Source organism: Trifolium pratense, linkage group LG3, assembly GCF_020283565.1.
Source record: "Trifolium pratense cultivar HEN17-A07 linkage group LG3, ARS_RC_1.1, whole genome shotgun sequence".
In the NCBI taxonomy this organism is placed as follows: domain Eukaryota; kingdom Viridiplantae; phylum Streptophyta; class Magnoliopsida; order Fabales; family Fabaceae; genus Trifolium; species Trifolium pratense.
Window position 1 is genome coordinate 37,086,466 of NC_060061.1, and position 18,909 is coordinate 37,105,374.

The 18,909-nt window shown below is 32.9% G+C and overlaps 2 protein-coding genes, 1 long non-coding RNA gene and 1 pseudogene across 4 annotated transcripts; 2 read left to right on the forward strand and 2 right to left on the reverse strand.

Moving 5' to 3' along the window:
* Positions 1 to 1,276: 1,276 nt before the first annotated feature.
* On the forward strand, positions 1,277 to 7,352 carry LOC123916724 (protein CLT2, chloroplastic). Its single transcript, XM_045968239.1, has 10 exons — positions 1,277 to 1,657; positions 2,006 to 2,151; positions 2,879 to 2,916; positions 4,173 to 4,288; positions 4,496 to 4,595; positions 4,675 to 4,710; positions 4,835 to 4,885; positions 5,858 to 5,981; positions 6,720 to 6,845; positions 7,060 to 7,352. The coding sequence occupies exons 1-10, from the start codon at positions 1,308 to 1,310 to the stop codon at positions 7,221 to 7,223; spliced, it is 1,251 nt and encodes a 416-aa protein (XP_045824195.1). The 5' UTR covers positions 1,277 to 1,307; the 3' UTR covers positions 7,224 to 7,352.
* A 1,253-nt stretch (positions 7,353 to 8,605) lies between these two features.
* LOC123918332 (neuroguidin-B) lies at positions 8,606 to 11,523 on the reverse strand. Its single transcript, XM_045970348.1, has 8 exons — positions 11,287 to 11,523; positions 11,093 to 11,180; positions 10,833 to 11,009; positions 10,578 to 10,754; positions 10,302 to 10,475; positions 10,064 to 10,215; positions 9,830 to 9,956; positions 8,606 to 9,020 (listed from the first exon to the last, which is right to left on the reverse strand). The coding sequence occupies exons 1-8, from the start codon at positions 11,331 to 11,333 to the stop codon at positions 9,009 to 9,011; spliced, it is 954 nt and encodes a 317-aa protein (XP_045826304.1). The 5' UTR covers positions 11,334 to 11,523; the 3' UTR covers positions 8,606 to 9,008.
* Positions 11,524 to 13,914: 2,391 nt separating this feature from the next.
* Positions 13,915 to 14,442, reverse strand: LOC123917401. Of its 2 annotated transcripts, XR_006812443.1 has the most exons (3): positions 14,403 to 14,442; positions 14,270 to 14,319; positions 13,915 to 14,130 (listed from the first exon to the last, which is right to left on the reverse strand). It is a non-coding gene; the product is annotated as an uncharacterized LOC123917401 (long non-coding RNA). The 2 variants fall into 2 exon arrangements; XR_006812444.1 differs by having other exon boundaries at positions 14,270 to 14,411.
* Positions 14,443 to 17,037: 2,595 nt separating this feature from the next.
* LOC123918452 lies at positions 17,038 to 17,681 on the forward strand (annotated as a pseudogene).
* The last annotated feature ends 1,228 nt before the right edge of the window (positions 17,682 to 18,909 follow it).

An 18,909-nucleotide genomic window follows, 5' to 3' on the forward strand; every position in this document is an offset into this window, starting at 1 on the left:
ATTTACGCTTCAAAAGATATAACAAGGTTACTAACTATATACCTTGGATCTCGTTTCTAAATATTGTGACTCTTCCATGTCGTGTCTCAGAAACCTTTTCAATATGGTCCGGATTGCTAGCTTCTGTTCATAGTTTTGCTACAGATGATTCACGAGGAATTCCTCGCCGACATATCTATGATTCTTTTCTCCCAGATGAAGCGGCAGCATCGGTGATATTGAGTTCTCTATTTTATCAAAACTTTCACTTGTAAAATTAAAAGTATCACATTGCTCGGCAGGGACGGATCCAGGAATCTATAAAACGGGGGGCCGGAATAACTAAATAATAAATATTAAATAAATAATAATTATAATAGTATTTAAATATACTCAATAAAAAATACATCACATTGTTTATCTAAATTGTACACGACATTGCTCTATATCATAAAATTCATCAACAACTGAATTTGTATTAATTTTTTTTAGCAATTCTTCTCTCGGTGTAAGTAATCACATAGTTAGTTTGAAATTCATTTTTTATCTTGTTTCTCAACCCATTTTTCACAATCTTCATAACAGAAAATAATCTCTCACTTGTAGCAAACAATCAGAACTAACTTAATTGAATTTGGACTTTAGTAGTAGTGTATAATATATATTATCAAAATATTTTAAAGTAAATTGTTACAATTACTATGTTGTGGGTGCATGTTTTGCACCAAACGGTAGTTACTAATCTTTAAACACATCTCTCAAATATCAATATATGTGTACATATGTATCAAGAACAAGTATATGAGAAAAAAAAATACGACAAGAGGGGGGGCCTCAGCCCCTACTTGCCCCCCTTATGTCCGTCCCTGTCGCTCGGTCACTTAAGTTGTTTGAAAATTCATCACTAAAAAAAATACATTTTCGAATAATAATTTTATTTACCAATCCTCTTTCATTTCATCTATCATATTCTTCTAGTGTGATGTCTACTATAGACTTCTTTAATCATTAGTCTAATATAAACATGTTATTTCCCTGATTTTATTATTATTATCTTCAATTCAAAACTAAAAATCTTTTTTTTTTTAAAAGCTAAATTAGCCCACCCAAATTGGCGCCAGAGAGAATCGAACCTCAGACCTCAAGAGGAGCACACTCCTAGGTCCTCAATACCAAGTGGGTTAAACTAAAAATCTTATTAAATTTCCTTAAACAATGCCTTAGTGCACTCTTACTAAAATAACCGTCACTAATTAATCTAGTTTAACTCAGTTTATTTATTTAATATTAATTAAATTTGCAGCTACAGAGAGCTATTGTTGTGAGCTATGGCAGTTTCTCCAACTACCTTATTCAATTTCCATTCATTCCCATTCAATTCTTCTTCTTCTTCATTCTCTCGTCGATTTCATTCCCAAAATCTCAAACTCAAAAACCTAATCCCAATGTCTTCATTACTTCCAATAAAATCACCATTCCATTTACCTTCCAATTCCAGATTCAACCGAACACATCCAACCGTTTTCAAATTCCGCACTTCATCCACTGCAACTAACAAAACCGTTTTATTATCCGTTACTACCGTTACTTTAGCCGTTGCTAATCGCGTCCTTTATAAACTAGCTCTTGTTCCTTTGAATAATTATCCTTTTTTTCTCGCTCAGTTCACTACTTTTGGGTAATTTTCATTGTTTCTGGATTTATTGTAATTACCCTTATTAATTTATGTCTAAATTGCATATTTAGTGCTTACAATTATTTTAGATTTCAATTTGGTCTTCTGGGTTTAAAAAGTTTCAAGTTGTCTTACTAACGTAGTTACAATAAGTTAGTCATTTTAATCAAATTTCTGTTTAAATTGTCCACGTGGCTAACAGAGTGGATAACTTAGGGAGGAACTGATGTTATGTAAGGAAGGACCAACTTGAAACTTTTTAAACTGAGGACCGAACATGAAATTTAGCCTTAATTTATTTGTTGTAAAATGATAATGGTTTAATTGTTTTTGTGTTGTGATTTGGTTTAGGTATGTTGTTATATATTTTAGCATCTTGTATATACGACACCGGTTAGGAATTGTTACAAATGAGATGCTTGCGATTCCGAAATGGAGGTTTTTTGTTATTGGGTTTTTAGAAGCTTTGGGATTGGTTGCTGGAATGTCTTCTGGAGGTACTCATTGTGATTCTACTTGTGATTTAGCTAGATTTTTCTTTTCTGTTTTGTTATTGTTTTTAACTGTCTTGTAGTCTTATTGAGTTTATTTATTCGAGGGAGTGTGATAAAAAAGTAATGTCGGGAATGCTTGAATTGACTTTTTTGAGCTTATCTACTAGTATAAGTAGTTGTGAGACTGTTTGGGAAAATTTATCGAAACGGCTTATAACATGTCCTTAAGCTGTTTTCAGCTTATAGCTCTCTAGAATAGCTTATGAAACCACCATAAGTTTGTTAGGGGAATGATAGAACGTAGGATTGGGAACAATGACATAGATTCAAGAAGTTTCTAGTCAGTTAACTTAGTTGGCGTTACTGGCATTCAGTTAATAACACCTTAATTAATAGTTACAGTTCTGTTATTTTGTAGAGAGGCTATAACTATAAATACTTTTGTAATCAGCATAGTATAACTTTTTTGGTATTAACCCTTTGGTTCCCAGGGGAAGGTGGCCCTGGTAATCCAGAGTAGCCTGGTCAAAAATTGGTCTCACCAGAAATCAAACACGGGTTCTCCCGAACGATTCGTCTTAAGGGGAGTTCGTTGACCACTTGAGCTCAATGACTTGGTTATTATAATTTAATAACAGATCATTTTACCTTTTCAGTTCTAGAAAATATCTTCTCACTTTTCTCTCACTTTCTAGATTCGATAAAACTGAACGTTGGTTACCTTCTGCAGCGGTACTTCCTGGACCAGTCATACCCATATTGAATCAGGTATCTTAAACATTTTGAGTGGATCTTGTTGTCAATTGACAAGACGAGTCACAAAAGAAAAAACTGTTGTCTCTATTTTGGATGATAGACATCTGCCCTTTATTTTATACATCTTTGTAGCTTAATTTATTTTATGATCTTCGTTTGTCATACCTTTGGCAAGGTCTTATTCAAGAAAACTGCCTTTCAGTTTACACAATATGGATAACGTGCGTTGTACAACAGAGCTTGAGATTGAAGAACTTGAAATGTTGTGGCCCTGATTGGGTTTAGTTTAGTCAATGATCTCTGACCTGGTGGTCTTCGTTATATATTAAGAGTTAAGGACATGTTATTGTGTTGATCAACGACATAAACCTATTAATTTGTTAGCAATGACTATAGATCTGGGAAATGGTAGTTTTGATGTTTATTACTCTCTTCATCCCATAATAAGGACAACGTAGCAACCACTCAAAGTATAGAAGATTTGTTATTTAAAAACATATTTTGTATGTATTAACAGCATGTCTACATATTCCCATTATTTTGTATGTATTAACATAACAGAATATTGCCGTAAACTTTTTGGCAAGAATGTTTCTTTACTAACTGGAATTGTTATGGTATAATAGTGATAACACACATTATTATCCTGGAGTCTGTGTTTCAAGCTCACTTACTTTCAAAATTCCCTCAGTCATGTAGTTTAACTTTTCAAATAAATGGGTTATTGTTCATTGGTGATTGCTTTTACAGAAATTTTATTGTTACTACTGATGTTATTAGCATTGAGAAAATTTAGTGATATGATCCTCATCATAATATTGTGGCAAAAACAATACTCTGGATTTTGTTTTAATATTTTACATTTTAAAACAATCTGTGTTGTCATCAGCAGTACCTGTAAAGCATTTCTAAATTGTACCAATAAGTGCAACTACTTAGGAAAATTGCACTGCTTTTGAAATTTCACTCAAATGTTGAAAATTCCATGCACGATCGTTAATTGAATCCTGATTATGAACGCAGTTGAAGTTTATTATATGCATCACCATAGTTTTGCTTTGAGAAATGTTGGCAAAACACTATTTATTATCGGGTGAAATTCACACAGGTCTTCTAAATCACGTCAGACCAGAGACCCGTTCTCTATTCATTTGGGTGCATTTCCAAGCTGTTAGCATTTATCGTGTTTCTGTTAACCAGAGTGTTGGTTAATGTATTACTACGTTTAACATCAATTCTCAAAACATTGTAAATTCTTTTCATTGCAGACTTATTTAGTTTGGCAGTTAACGTTTTCCACTCTTATCCTGAGGAGAAGGTACTCAATCAACCAAATTGCCGGGTGTTTACTAGTAGCTGCTGGTGTGGTGGTTGCTATCTCAAGGTAGTTTAACTTTCTTATCTAATCCTAGAAATACATGATCCCTGACACTATTCTCCATTTTAATTTCCGGTACTGAGTTCCCTAACTAATCCTAGAAGATAAACAAAGATACTTTAATATTATCAAAGATACAGAGATATTTTTATATATTGTGACATGCGTTAAATGAAGTGGGCCTCTCTGAAAATTTGCTTCCCATAATTGCAGTGGCTCTAATGCAGGTCAGATGCTCTCTAAAGTTGATTTCTTTTGGCCAGCATTGATGATAGTTTCTTGTGCCTTTCAAGCTGGGGCTTCGATAATCAAGGTTAGTTCATAAATAAATATTCATTTTTAGTTAAACCTTGTAGGGGACAATATAATTACTGCCTTTTTATGCACGACAGGAATTTGTATTTCTTGATTCTTCTGCACGACTAAAGGTATGTTTTCTTTTACTCTGTTTTTTGGCGGAAGGGAGTTAAGGTCACTGGAATCTGGACTATTGTTTCCGTTGGCATCTCATTCATGGGCATGATTTGAAGTTTATAATATGTTCTCGTGCAGCAAAAATCATTGGATATATTTGTGGTCAATTCTTATGGATCTGGATTTCAGGTATGGCTTGCAATAATAACATGAATTGCAAATTGTTAAAATACGATGATTGGTGCTATATAAATTACAAAGAATTGAGTGACCTTTCAAAATTTGTAAATGACCTGATAAAACAAAAGTAAATTCTTAGTCTCTGTCTCCTGTTTTGCTGATATATTTGTAATTGCTTTATCTTTTGAGTTCGAATTTTACATAATCTCCAAGTGCATTACTTTTGTTTGTCCCGTTACGAATAGCAAATGCCAACTGTTAGAATACTTGTATTATTAGTGTTAGGAGTCTTATTGTGTACAACATGTATACGTGGCCTAAAAGATAAGTGCCCAGTCAGAAATTTATATCACAACGTCACATATATGTTCAGAGTCCTATTAACTAAATAAGCATTTCCCTTTTTTTCCCATCCAAACCCTATAAATTCAGGTACCAGAGCACGAGGAAAGCTTATCTGAAATTTATCTGTAGCCCATTGGGAGAAATTATTATACTACTAATTGTTGCTATCTGAATTTTGACTTATGGGTAGCACTGCTAAAATCATTGAATGCCTTTCATAAAAAGGTTATGATCTTACATTTCCAATGCTAACGAGTCACCATCAGTTACCAACAAGTTTCAATTATTTGCTTCCAAAACAGAGAATTGATCTTAGGCGTATGGACTCCAAAACAGACAATTGATCTTGATAGACTGCTTTGAGTTAGAAACGTTTTTTTTTCCCTAATGGTAACACAACATTAACTTAATTCCAGACCTCAGACTACTTTGACTTAATGGGCATTTTTAAAAATACTAGCAATGTCTTACACACACTCTAGTAATTGAATAAAACATATGTGGGTCATACTAAATGTGTTGTTAATATTCCTCTTGACATTTTGAGTTTATGTTATGTATATTTTATATATATATATATTAATTAAATAATAATTTTGAGGCATATTTATGGTTGGCTTATGATATATATTGTAGGCCCTTTTCGTACTTCTCTTTCTACCTTTAATCTCTAACTTGAAAGGAATACCATTTGCTCAACTTCCTTCATATCTTAAAAGCGGTGCTGGTTGCTTTCTAAACATTGGAGCTGGTAAAACAGGTAAGCTCTAATAGATAAGTAGCGACGCAATAATACATCTTCTACTTGGTTTTCTATTCTTGTCTACATTTCCTTTTGATTCTTTGCTCTTGCATCACAACACTATCAGATTAGTTATAATATGCAATTGATTATTTTCTTGAGTGCATGAATGTGTTACAAACTAGAATTCAGTTGCAAGATATTGGACATGATTCCCACAGCAGAATTAGCTTTGGCAGTGTGATTCTCCTAAGGGTTATATCAATTGGTATCTGACCCTTCCACCATGTCTCTCAATTGCAAACACGCTTTGCATGTGGTTACACTAGCTACTGTGCATGGTGGAACTTTAGGATGCTATTGTGTATAGGGGCTTCTGTCCTGTGTTAGAAGTTTAGGGAACTGATGGTTTACATGTTCCTGGTCTTTTACAGCACATGGTTATCTTATGTGTTATGGTTCTCTCAACTCAAGGTTCATATCACAATGACTCGTACCTTATCGAAAGTACTATGAAGAATATAACCCTTAGTCTGTCGGATGAGAAACTAAACATACATAAGAACGGGTGTACAACCCAAATAGGATATTAAATTGAAATTCTCATAATTGTAAGAGATTTTCTATTTAACCTTTCTGCATTTTTTGTGTGAAAAGTTTCAAATAAACTGTTACACAGCCATCCAATTATTAATTAGCTCTTCTTCCCGTTAATGATTTTGAACCTTGTCAAAAACATTCCTTTTCATCTCTCAGGTTGTGATGGTGCTCCCTTGCTTCCGCTGCTCTATGTAATTACCAATTTGGCATTCAACATATCCCTACTTAGCGTACTGAAGAGCTCTTCTGCAGTTGTTGCTTCTCTCGTTTTAATGTTGTCAGGTTCTCTCTCTTTCTCCCTCCCTCTATGTGCGTGTGCATGTGATAGGATCAAATGACACACTAGGTGTCACATTTTTATTTGTTAAATCACTTATTTAACACAATTCAACTATTAAGCGGTGCAAGTGTAAAAGTTTGATACATGATGGGATCCTAATCCTATCTATATATATCTATGAGTTTTTCAGCTAATGTGTGTTTGTGGTGTTTGCAGTGCCAATTTCTGTTTATACTCTTTCCCTTCCGTTACCATATCTTCCCGTGGGAGGAACAAGCTTGAGTCCATTCTTTCTGCTTGGCTGTGCAATTCTTGTATGCGGGCTTTATTTGTACAACACAACCCCCCGGCTGGCAAGGAATAGTTCTGAAGATGACTGAAACAGAACTATAACTATATGTGTAATCAATGTTGAGGAGAAAATACCAGCTCCGCAGTTGACGCTATAGCCACAGATGAAAGGAAATACAGTTTGTTCAAATTATACATATTCTGTATTATTATGATTATTTTTTTTTTTTTTTGGTATAAATATTATTATGATTATTATTTTGGGGGGTAATCAATTTTGTTTCCATGTTTTAATTAAAGTTACTTTATTGCTTTTTGTTGGCTAGCTTCCTATTTTTGCCATTGGATCATTGAAAATGTTTTCGTTATGTACATGTTTCACATATACTAATAATTTACGGAAGCAAAGCCACTAGGTTTATTCTAGTGAGAGATTTGGATAGTATGTTGTAGGTCCTAGGTTCGATTCTCAGCTCATTGTAAACAAAAAAAAATAAAATTTATAGAAGCAAACATGAATTGGCCGAAATGCAACAACTATTTTTAGTTTATGTAACCTAATTGGTTAATTTCTTAAGCTAGCCACATAATACTATAATGGATTAAATACTCTTTTTCTTGACAAAATTTGATGTTGCTCCCAACAAAATTTTATTTATTTTAGTTCATACAAAATCAAAAACTGAGTTAATGTTATCAATCCCTCGAATAAGTTGATTTTTTAACTGTCTCTCTGTGTAAGGAAGTGTTTATCACCTCAATTCAAATAAGTCACTTATATGTCTAAGAAGCTTACAATTGACCCTCTACCATGTGTCCAACTTAACACAGATGATATTTGCCATGGCTTTACTCTCCCCAGCTCACCATGTGAATAGTCACTCTCTCCCAGTCCCTTCCTAGCTGCCACCCCTTCCTTCAATCCCAACGTCCATAGAACTGGAGCCACCATTACTTGCTGTCTGAACACAATCATATCCAACCAATCCACTGCAAATATGTGACTAAGTTGTGCACTTTGGTTCTGAGCGTTTTTCTCTTTTTATATGTTATTGCGCCCTATTCGGGACAATGGTGATTTAAGAGATCGGCCAAGTGGTGAACCTATAGAGAGAGATGCATCGATGGTTTAGGTGAGGTGAACAAGAACTTTGACTAGTCGAATTATTTAAAAATTTACATTAAAAATACATATGCATAAACGAAATGACATTATTAGTCCAAAATAAAATTGACATTATTATTATTTTAAAAAAAATTAGAGTATTGAAAACGCAAAATAGAGGCTTCACTTTCAGTGATGTGGAAATTTAATATGCTTCACAGCTTCAGAGTTCACCTCACCTAAATAAAATATATAATTGGATGAAAATATCCATGTGTCACAAAATTGGCGGGTGCATTTAGATAAAGACCAATGAACAATCATTTCAATTTCAATTCTTCTAAAATCTCAAATTCAGGTTCTCAATAAACTAAGCATCCTGGCAAATTAGGATGATGATTATGATAATAATAGTATTGGTAATATTAAAACAATCAAAATCTACAAACGCTACTTGTTTAGATACAACAGCCAATAAACAATCATGGCATTTCTTCTAAAATTTCAAATCCAGGTTCTCGATGAACTCTAATTATGACGATGACTGATGATAAATAACAAAAAATTAAATCTAAGAACCCTACTTGTTTAGCCCTACAGTTCCACACCTCACATATAGGAATTGAAGAGAACTATGAAAGCCGGAGAGGCTGCAATGCACCAAATCCAACTCTGGCATCAACACTCCCTCGCAGTACTTCCTCCAACAGCATGCAGTGTTTTCCAACTAGCAACATAGTCCTGTAGTAGGTCGAAACCCAAATTTTCTTCAATGTTTTCTCTGCAATGAATCCAAAATTAGTCCTGGCTAAACTGAAACAGTATAATTCAACCCATGAATTGCACAATATATGAAGATATAACACAGAAGATGTCAAAAGTAGTTGAAAAGAAAAGGGCATTTGAAGCAATATCACTTTTGCTTCCTAACTTTTGAATTAAAAACTACGACAAAAATAAAGGCAATGTGCACATAGGAAGGAATACAATTTTTGAATAATTAAAAGCTTGAGTTGACGAGTAAGGGATTTTAATTATATTTCTTTCCACGGTCATCTTCAAATCAGTTTCGATTATGTTGTATAGTACATAGTTCAAAATAATGTGCATAACTGGTGGATATAGTATAAATTATTCATAACCAGAAATCGGTTGAGTGTTACATAGCAACTATTACTAGACCAATAGCCAAATCATCATGCTTACTCCAGAGGCAAAGAGGTAACAGGAAATAACAGGTATTTGGAAGATATGGATCGCAATAAAACTATCTACTAGCTAAGGTAACCTTAGACTTTTATGAGCATCCATGAGGTTAGAAAGCATGGGTTCATCACATAATATGATATATTCCATAAATGTATATCGTAAGACATAAGGTCTGCACAGTATTAAGACAACAATGTTTACTGAAATAGATTGTTTGTGACCCACAATGGACAAAGGGAAGGGACAGCAGAAAGTAAGTTTCTAGAAGGTGATCATCAAATAATTAAGTTTGTTATTTGCAATGCAGATGCGACAGAGCACAAAGCACATCCACCAAAGTTGAATTGCAATAAATGTACATATACAATGTTTAAAACTTACCTTTCGCTTCTTCAACTTCCCATTTCTTTTGCTACCCTTTTTAAAGCGCATTGTTTGCTCTCCAGTATCATCTTCAAAGGGTAATCCTTTGATTTCATCGAATAAATTATCTGTTAGACCTTGCATCCTGAAAATTAATAAACACAGATGTAAGCAACAACTAAAAAATAAGTAAAAATGTCATCAAACAATGGATGCTTTTATTAAAGCAAAATATCAGGCCATCCCCCGTACCCATTTGTTGCTTTCTTCAAGTGCTTCTCTCTCTTCCTCTCCTCTCTCGTAAGAGGAACACGGTTGAACAGCTCCTCCTCTTGTTTAGCCCGCTCCTCCATTTTGCTAATAAACTTATCCACTTCTCTGCTAGTTCCCTCAAAATCTTTTATCTGTATAGCAATCAGCAAACTCAAACGATTACATAAGCTCATTAAGTTGTTATGATTCCACACCCAAGATAAATAAATAATGTCACCTCTTCAGGTCTGTCCTCCATATCAGTCACCAATGACCTAATATAATCACTTTGCTTAGCTTGTTTCAGAATTTCTTTGTCTCTTCGGCTGGAATTTCTATCTTGCTTTGAAGATTTATCTAGACCCATAGATGTAGGGGCAAATTTAGGAGGATGATACACACCATCACCATCCTATAGCATAAACAAATTAAGTTAGAGAAACAAAATATAGATATCTTTTGCATCATATTACCGCACCACAAATTTTCACTTTATATTATTAAATAAAGTCACCTCAGCGGTTGGTTCCACTTTGCTAATAAGATTGTTGGGATTTGGACGATACTTTGAAACATCGTCGCTCTTATTGGATGCAACAGGCTCCTTCTCACCGGTATTACTTGTTCCATTTTCACTAGCTTTAATTAGTTTTTGGATTTGGTATTGTTGTTTTTTGTCAATTGGACGAATCTGCAGCCAAAAGCAGCATATCAGATACAGACTATCTTATGAAAACATACAAATTCGACACACAAGAATAAAACGAACCTTTTCTAAATATAATCTTATCTCTACAATACTTCGAACAACAGGATGTTCTTCTATTGAATAACCCTTAGCCTTTCGCAACAAATAATAAACAAGAGATTGACAATAATTCAAAAGCAACAAATTTTTAGCTTCAAGATAACTGAATCCATCTGCTGTAGAACTTTGATCTTTCACCTGATATAAGACACATCAAAAATCAACTTACTTATTTATTGCTATCAAAATCGAAACTCGATGATATCACGCAATATACATACCTTGGCAGTTATAGTTTGAATTTTTCGCTTAATAGTATCAAGTCCTTCCTTCATTTCTTTCAACAATGCAGCAAGTTGAGATGCTTCTCTGAAAACAACATATGATAAAAATTGAATGTTGAATAAATTAACCTAACTTAACAAAGCTCAAATTAATTCACCTAATTATGCATTCAGAAAATGTATGAGCTTACTTTTCCCTGTTATCTTCATTGATCAGATTGTTTTCAGGATTCGTCATGGTTTTTTCAGGACCTCCAAAACTGCGAGTTTTGAGAACTGTTGCGATGGAGACAGAATGATGGAGTTGCCGGACGGAGTAAGGGCGGCGAGATAAGGGTGCAGAGGGACGGTACGTAGCGAGGATCGCGGCGGGTCTGGATTGAAGGAGGGTTTAGGGTTTGGGATACAGTTAAAGACGCAATATTTTTTTATTTTTTTAACCATTAAATTAATAGAAGTAACAAAAATCAAGTTAATTTTTTTTTTTTTTGGGTAGACAGTTAATTCTTTTTTTTAATTGTGTATTCCAAAGGGGTGTGCAACCTAGAGAGGAAGGTGTAAATTTGAGTTTAGACCCACCTCGATTCCGATTGTGAGAACACCAGTAATTTCACTTAGCAGAGTCCTATGTTTTTAATAGATAATTGCTCGACTCTATCTTTTGTAGCATGCATTCTCATCGGTGTCATCATGAATGGATAAACACTCAAAAACTATTGATACTAGGGGTAAACCCGTGCGTTGCACGGGTTCGATTAAAATATATAACTAAAATAATTTTATAAATGAAAAATAATAATTATGATAAGTTTAATCACACATAATTAAAACATAATTAATTTAAAATATGATCATGTTTAATATTAGTATATGTATATAAAAAAAAAGTTGTTTAGAAATATTAGATTTTATTTATTTATATCATAGTTTTGTTTATATTTTAATGTAATAGATCTCTTATAATATTTTATAAATTTGAAGGGATACATCATATTTTATTTTAATTGTGTGCTCCTATAAGATCTTAGGTTTTCTTTATATGAATGACAACTTTACAGTCATATGTCACTTTGCTTTTTATTTTTTTATGTCTCCGTTATTGTATTTTCAATAACAGTTGGAGGCATGCGTACATACATACTTTTTTTTATCACGTGATCTCGTTTTTTGAAAATTACGTATCAAATAACGTAACCGGCCGTTTACTCCCTTATATGCAATTTAAGGCATCAAATAGCTTTTCTACTTACTTCTCTTTCGGTCTTTTGAAGTTTCTCCTCACATATTCATTTGGTGAAATTTTATCCCGACTTTATTAGTCCCAATTTTTTTAGTATATTGTTTAGTTTACATTTTTTTTCTTAGTCTTTTTTTGTTTTGGTTTGTTTTTTCTTTTTTATGGTAAAGTTTGTGACCCTACAAATTTATTTTTAGTTTTTGTGTCTCTTATTTAATAATATTTGCTTGAATATTTAGTGTATTTTTGTTATAATATATATAAGGCTAAATTGCAGTTTTGGCCCCCCACGTTTTATAATTGTGCGATTTTGGCCCCCCAAGTTTCAAATGAGCGATTTTGGCCCCCCACGTTTGCCCCCTTTTGCATTTCTTGGTCCCCCTGACTATTTTGACCAAAAACCTGCTGACATCGAATACTTTTGACACGTGTCTTAATTGTATTGGCCAACCAAAATTTATTATTTTTTTTTTAAAAAAAAAATTAAGGAAAGGTCACGTGACTCTTTTTTTGTTGGGGTTAATTATTTATTTTGGATGATGATTTCATATATTTGAATTTAGGTTCAGTTATTTGGCTCAGGTAAAGAAAGTTTATTTTGCATGTCTCCCGAGAGGTCACTTGGTTGAGGAGTTAATCTTCAACCTAGAGGAACTTGGTTCGAGACCCGACACCCGAAAAAGAAAGTTTATTTTAGAAGAATTTAACATCTCATCTTATTATTTGCTTAAAAATGTTATATTATTCTTATAAATATCTCTCTATATTTATTTTGGGCCGTAAATACTCTTAAATCATATTCTCAAAGTCCTACATATATGTTTCAATCATATTTTTCATTTATTATAAGCAATTGTTAAATAATTATGACTATCTATTTTAACAAAATTAAAAATAGATGATAGTTTTTGTAACTTGAAAGTTGTCCTAAGTTAATATTATTAGTGGTGTGAAATTATAATATTTTTATTATATGCAAAATTTTAAAATTCTAAATTATTATTATTTTGTTGTAGGTATAATTTTTTTTCAAGTAAATGCATGCATGATAGAATTGTAATTTACAATTAAATACGTAAACTGATTGTATATGACATGCAATTAAAACTCAATATGAAAATGAAAGGTCCCATGAATAAAAACTAAACCTTTCAATATTCATTACTTTTAATCATCATTAATTAAATAGAATAAGAAAGGGGAGAAGTTACAAATGAGTATTAGGATTTTTTTTTTAGAAGTGTCACATTGTCATAAGTAATGCAAGCTAAATATCATGTCAAAGTCATTATCATTATCACAATTCACACGATGCTTACATAATTTAGTCTGAATATATAAGTTTAAAGTATCCCTGAAATTAGAAGATTTGAACTTCACCACAATGCTTGCATAATTTATCTAACCGTCTATGAATGTAGAGGAAAAACGTGAGTATAAACATATACTCACATTTAGTTATAAAGACTATGGACCCATGTTATAATAGTGGTTATAACATTCTTTTCTTTTTTTAAATGAACTAAAATTTAGAATTGAAAGTGAATTCCTTCAAAACATAGATGAAAATTATTAAAAAAAATGAATCACTTGCACCAAACATATTGATGCTATAAATTTATTATCTAACTATTGGAAAATTCTTCAAACATCATATATCTCAATCCTCTAAATCTTCCACAACTTTCTTGCTCCATAATATTAGTTGACTCTTTATTAGATACAATTTGAGAAAGGAATATATTTTGTCATCTTACATGGAATGAAGCCTCTTAAAAATTATCATTGGTTCTATGTTCTTGATAATAAAAGAACAACCAATATCAGTAAATAAATGAGAAAAATAAGATTGTTTACTTACAACCATTGTTATGATAAAAAAAAAAATTAAAGATTTAAATGACAATAATTTGATAAGAGTAATTGAGAATACCGACCTTTTCATCCATTAGCATTCTATCTGCAGTGAAAAATTATTTCTTCCAAGCTACAAATGAAGAACAAAAACTAAACATTAGTACATATGAATATTGTAGGATAACAAAAACTAAACATTAGTATATATAGCACCATGTAGAAATAAACTCAAAGATTGAGTGAAATTGTCAAATGTTAAGATTTAGGAATGAGTAGAAAATGAATGTGAGGTGGTGGTTATAAAGAGTGTGAGAGAGAGTGAAAGTCACTAAACTTTTCTACTTTGTAAGTTATATTTGGAGGGATGTTAAAGGATGCATACAATTATGAAAGGTCCCATGAATAAAAACTAAACCTTTCAATATTCATTACTTTTAATCATCATTAATTAAATAGAATAAGAAAGGGGGAGAAGTTACAAATGAGTATTAGGATTTTTTTTTAGAAGTGTCACATTGTCATAAGTAATGCAAGCTAAATATCATGTCAAAGTCATTATCATTATCACAATTCACACAATGCTTACATAATTTAGTCTGAATATATAAGTTTAAAGTATCCCTGAAATTAGAAGATTTGAACTTCACCACAATGCTTGCATAATTTATCTAACCGTCTATGAATGTAGAGGAAAAACGTGAGTATAAACATATACTCACATTTAGTTATAAAGACTATGGACCCATGTTATAATAGTGGTTATAACATTCTTTTCTTTTTTTAAATGAACTAAAATTTAGAATTGAAAGTGAATTCCTTCAAAACATAGATGAAAATTATAAAAAAAATGAATCACTTGCACCAAACATATTGATGCTATAAATTTATTATCTAACTATTGGAAAATTCTTCAAACATCATATATCTCAATCCTCTAAATCTTCCACAACTTTCTTGCTCCATAATATTAGTTGACTCTTTATTAGATACAATTTGAGAAAGGAATATATTTTGTCATCTTACATGGAATGAAGCCTCTTAAAAATTATCATTGGTTCTATGTTCTTGATAATAAAAGAACAACCAATATCAGTAAATAAATGAGAAAAATAAGATTGTTTACTTACAACCATTGTTATGATAAAAAAAAAATTAAAGATTTAAATGACAATAATTTGATAAGAGTAATTGAGAATACCGACCTTTTCATCCATTAGCATTCTATCTGCAGTGAGAAATTATTTCTTCCAAGCTACAAATGAAGAACAAAAACTAAACATTAGTACATATGAATATTGTAGGATAACAAAAACTAAACATTAGTATATATAACACCATGTAGAAATAAACTCAAAGATTGAGTGAAATTGTCAAATGTTAAGATTTAGGAACGAGTAGAAAATGAATGTGAGGTGGTGGTTATAAAGAGTGTGAGAGAGAGTGAAAGTCACTAAACTTTTCTACTTTGTAAGTTATATTTGGAGGAATGTTAAAGGATGCATACAATTATGATGATGCTAAATAATGCATTAGTTTTTTTAAAAAAAAATTAATTTAATAAATTAAAAGAGACAATATTAAGATTTTAATAGAGATTAGGAACTATTTTTTAGAGTGCCACATCATCACAATGCTTGCTTATGAGCAACTCAACCTTCCTTTTACTAGTAAAAGATTAATTTAATGACATGATAATAAAATTTCAAATATTGTCGGCGATCAATCATAATTGAGGACCTGCGGTCCAGTAATAAATATCAATGTCGCTTCTAAGGTGAGGGAGCGAGGAGACCTAGTACTTCCCCATGACACAATCTCCCTCCTACTTTGTTTTGTTTTATGATCTATTTATTTCCAAGCGAACTTTTGATTGATAAAATAAAAGGAAAAGCGTCTTAAGGGCACATGTTAGCCATTCAAAAAAGAAAATGTATAATGTTTATACTTTGGGATTCTTAACATGTGCCCTAAGGCACATGTTAGCAAGACCCTAAAAATAAATTGCCCAAACCAAACATTTGTTTTAGTAATGAATATTTTATTGAGACTATGAATCTACGATCCAAATCCATCCACAGTTTCATGGAATATGGAAATTTGACGGCAAAAGTTAACTACCCTAAAATAGATTTTGACCTTAGCTTTTTAAAAAATTGTGTAATTTTATCTATTTTAAGGTCATTCATTTAATTAGCACGAAAAACTAATCCAATGAACTGGATAGCTTGAAGCATGTTATTATTGTGCACAATTGACTATGAAGCACGAACTCTGACACGGACACTGCGACACGGACACAACGATACCGCTAATGTAAAAAATATAGGACACCGACACCACTACATATTAATAAAATATACATATTGAAAATCAAAATATATACATGTAAATCTAAGTTGAGAAAATTATTTCTTAAAAAAAAAGTTTTAAAACAAGATATAATAATATTATACCTTTATTTACCCATCTACTATCGAAAAAAACTAAAAATATTTTAATCAAAATGTAACGTCTTCAATCCTTTATTGATCAATATTGTTGTTTGGACATGTGTTTAAATCTTGTAGATATGTCTGATATGTACCTAAGGAGAGTATAAGTAAAAGAATTATTTTTTGGGGGAACACTTGTCCGACACGTATCATATGAGTGTCTTTCAGGTGTCGGACACCGATAAAAGGAGTGTCAAAGTAAAGGAAAAATTGACTTTTTTTGGACACTGGTCAAAGCTATCTGACACGTGTCGTATGAGTGTCATACGAGTGTCGGACACCACGACACACCTAATCATAGAGGTATATGTACTTCATAAACAATTGATCCTCACCCACCCCATTACACCGCCACCATGTCATCTCCACCGACACTCCCCGTTTCCACTTCTCAAACAACCATAAACATCGGCGGCGACGATGGAGGAGGAGGTGTTTCCTCCCAATCGCAACTCCCGCTTTCTGCGCCTTCGTCTCCCGAATCTCCTCCTCCCTCTGTCAAGCCTTCTCACAGCGCCATCCATGGTACGAACTCGTCGACCGTTCCTCAATTTCACGGCCTGAAAATCTCTTCGAAGCATATACTCGGATCCACAAGAATTTCACATACTTTTGTGTCAATTACCTAACCCTAATCGTTTTCGCTCTCGCAATTTCTCTCATCACACATCCATTTTCGTTGCTTGTTCTTCTTGGTCTCCTTGCATCGTGATCGTTTCTGTATCTCTTCCGTCCTTCCGATCAACCTGTTGTTCTCTTTGGCCGAACCTTCGCCGATCGTGAAACCCTAAGGATCCTTTCTTTGCTTACTATCTTCGTCATTTTCCTCACAAGTGTTGGATCATTGTTGATTTCTGCTCTTATGGTTGGATTTGCGATCACTTGTGCGCATGGTGCGTTTCGTGTTCCGGATGATCTGTTTCTTGATGATCAAGAAGTGACTAGTTCGGGATTCCTGTCGTTCCTAGGCGGTGCGGCGTCTTCGGCCGGTGCGGTGTAATTGGTGAGATTTGTGATCTGGTGGAGTTTTCTATTATGAGGTTGGTTTAACCCTCTTTTGTTGTATTATGGTGAAATTGAAATTGTTGCAGATTATTTTTTGGATCCAAAGCAAATTGCAATTCTCAGATCACGAATTCACGATCACGCGATTTTCAAACCGTCCATTCCCCAAGAAGGCGATCCTCATAAGCGATTCTGAAATCACCTAGGGGTGTACATGGATTGAGCAAATCCGGTCGACCCGGTCAAACCCACCCAATCTAACCAAAAAAAGTGGGTTGGGTCGGGGTAGTGGGTGGATGTGGATTTTAAAAATGAAAAACCCATTAAAATAATCGGGTTTTGGGTAAAACCAGACTCAACCCAAGAAACTAGAGCTGTCAAAAAGGGTCGGGGCTATCGGGTCGGCCCATTAGCCCTATCCTTTTACACGGGCCGGGCTTCATAAAAAGGGGATCAGGCCTTATCGGGTCAGGCTTTTTCATGTGTCGTCATGGGCCGGTCCACAAGCTTTTGGGCTGGCCCCTTAAAGAATTAAAAAAATTATTTAAATTTTTTTTATAATCTTTTTATTGTTATATTTTGGTACTATTTTTATGCATAAATTCATATATAATTTTTGTTATTATTTTTGTTGTTTTATTGTTATTATTTGTGTTTTGTTCCTACCTATAATTTGTTTTATTCCTATTTTTAAGCATATCATTTTATTTTATTTTTTTGTGCAATTACAACGAAGGATATAAAACTTGGAATATGGTTATTTTAAGCCTATCATCTTTTTATTGTATTTATTTTATATTCTTTCTATATTTTTGTTTTTTTTTTTACTTAAATTACAATGGAAGAATGAAAGATATAAAACTTGGAATTTTTTTTGGGTAGTAATAATAATAATAATATGATAAAAAACTTATTGGATTAGAATGAGATTATTTGTTAGAGATTTGTTTGTTTGTTTGATGAGGATAAAGAGGAAGATATTATTGTTTGTGAGAAAATATAGGGATACGAATTACCTTTTTGAAGATTTGGTTGAGAAATATAACATAAATTTAGTAGATTTTTTTTTTTTTATTTTAAAAAATATTATGAAAATTAGTGGGCCGGCCCATCGGGCCATGTAGGCTTTTGCTTATCGGGCCGGGCTAAGTGGGCCATGCCATGAAGTTAACGGGCCGGGCTGGGCCGCCCCCTTTATTTGACCGGGCCTCTCCAGGCCGGAC

Excerpts from the sequence above, each read along its gene's own strand:
- LOC123916724 (XM_045968239.1), top strand. The coding sequence starts at position 1,308 with ATGGCAGTTTCTCCAACTACCTTATTCAATTTCCATTCATTCCCATTC. Across the intron at positions 2,152-2,878 it reads TGCTGGAATGTCTTCTGGAG|CGGTACTTCCTGGACCAGTC; the intron begins GTACTCATTGTG and ends TACCTTCTGCAG. Across the intron at positions 4,886-5,857 it reads CTTATGGATCTGGATTTCAG|GCCCTTTTCGTACTTCTCTT; the intron begins GTATGGCTTGCA and ends TATATATTGTAG.
- LOC123918332 (XM_045970348.1), bottom strand. The coding sequence starts at position 11,333 with ATGACGAATCCTGAAAACAATCTGATCAATGAAGATAACAGGGAAAA. Across the intron at positions 11,181-11,286 it reads AATGAAGATAACAGGGAAAA|AGAAGCATCTCAACTTGCTG; the intron begins GTAAGCTCATAC and ends TGTTGTTTTCAG. Across the intron at positions 9,957-10,063 it reads TTGAAGAAAGCAACAAATGG|GATGCAAGGTCTAACAGATA; the intron begins GTACGGGGGATG and ends ATTAATTTTCAG.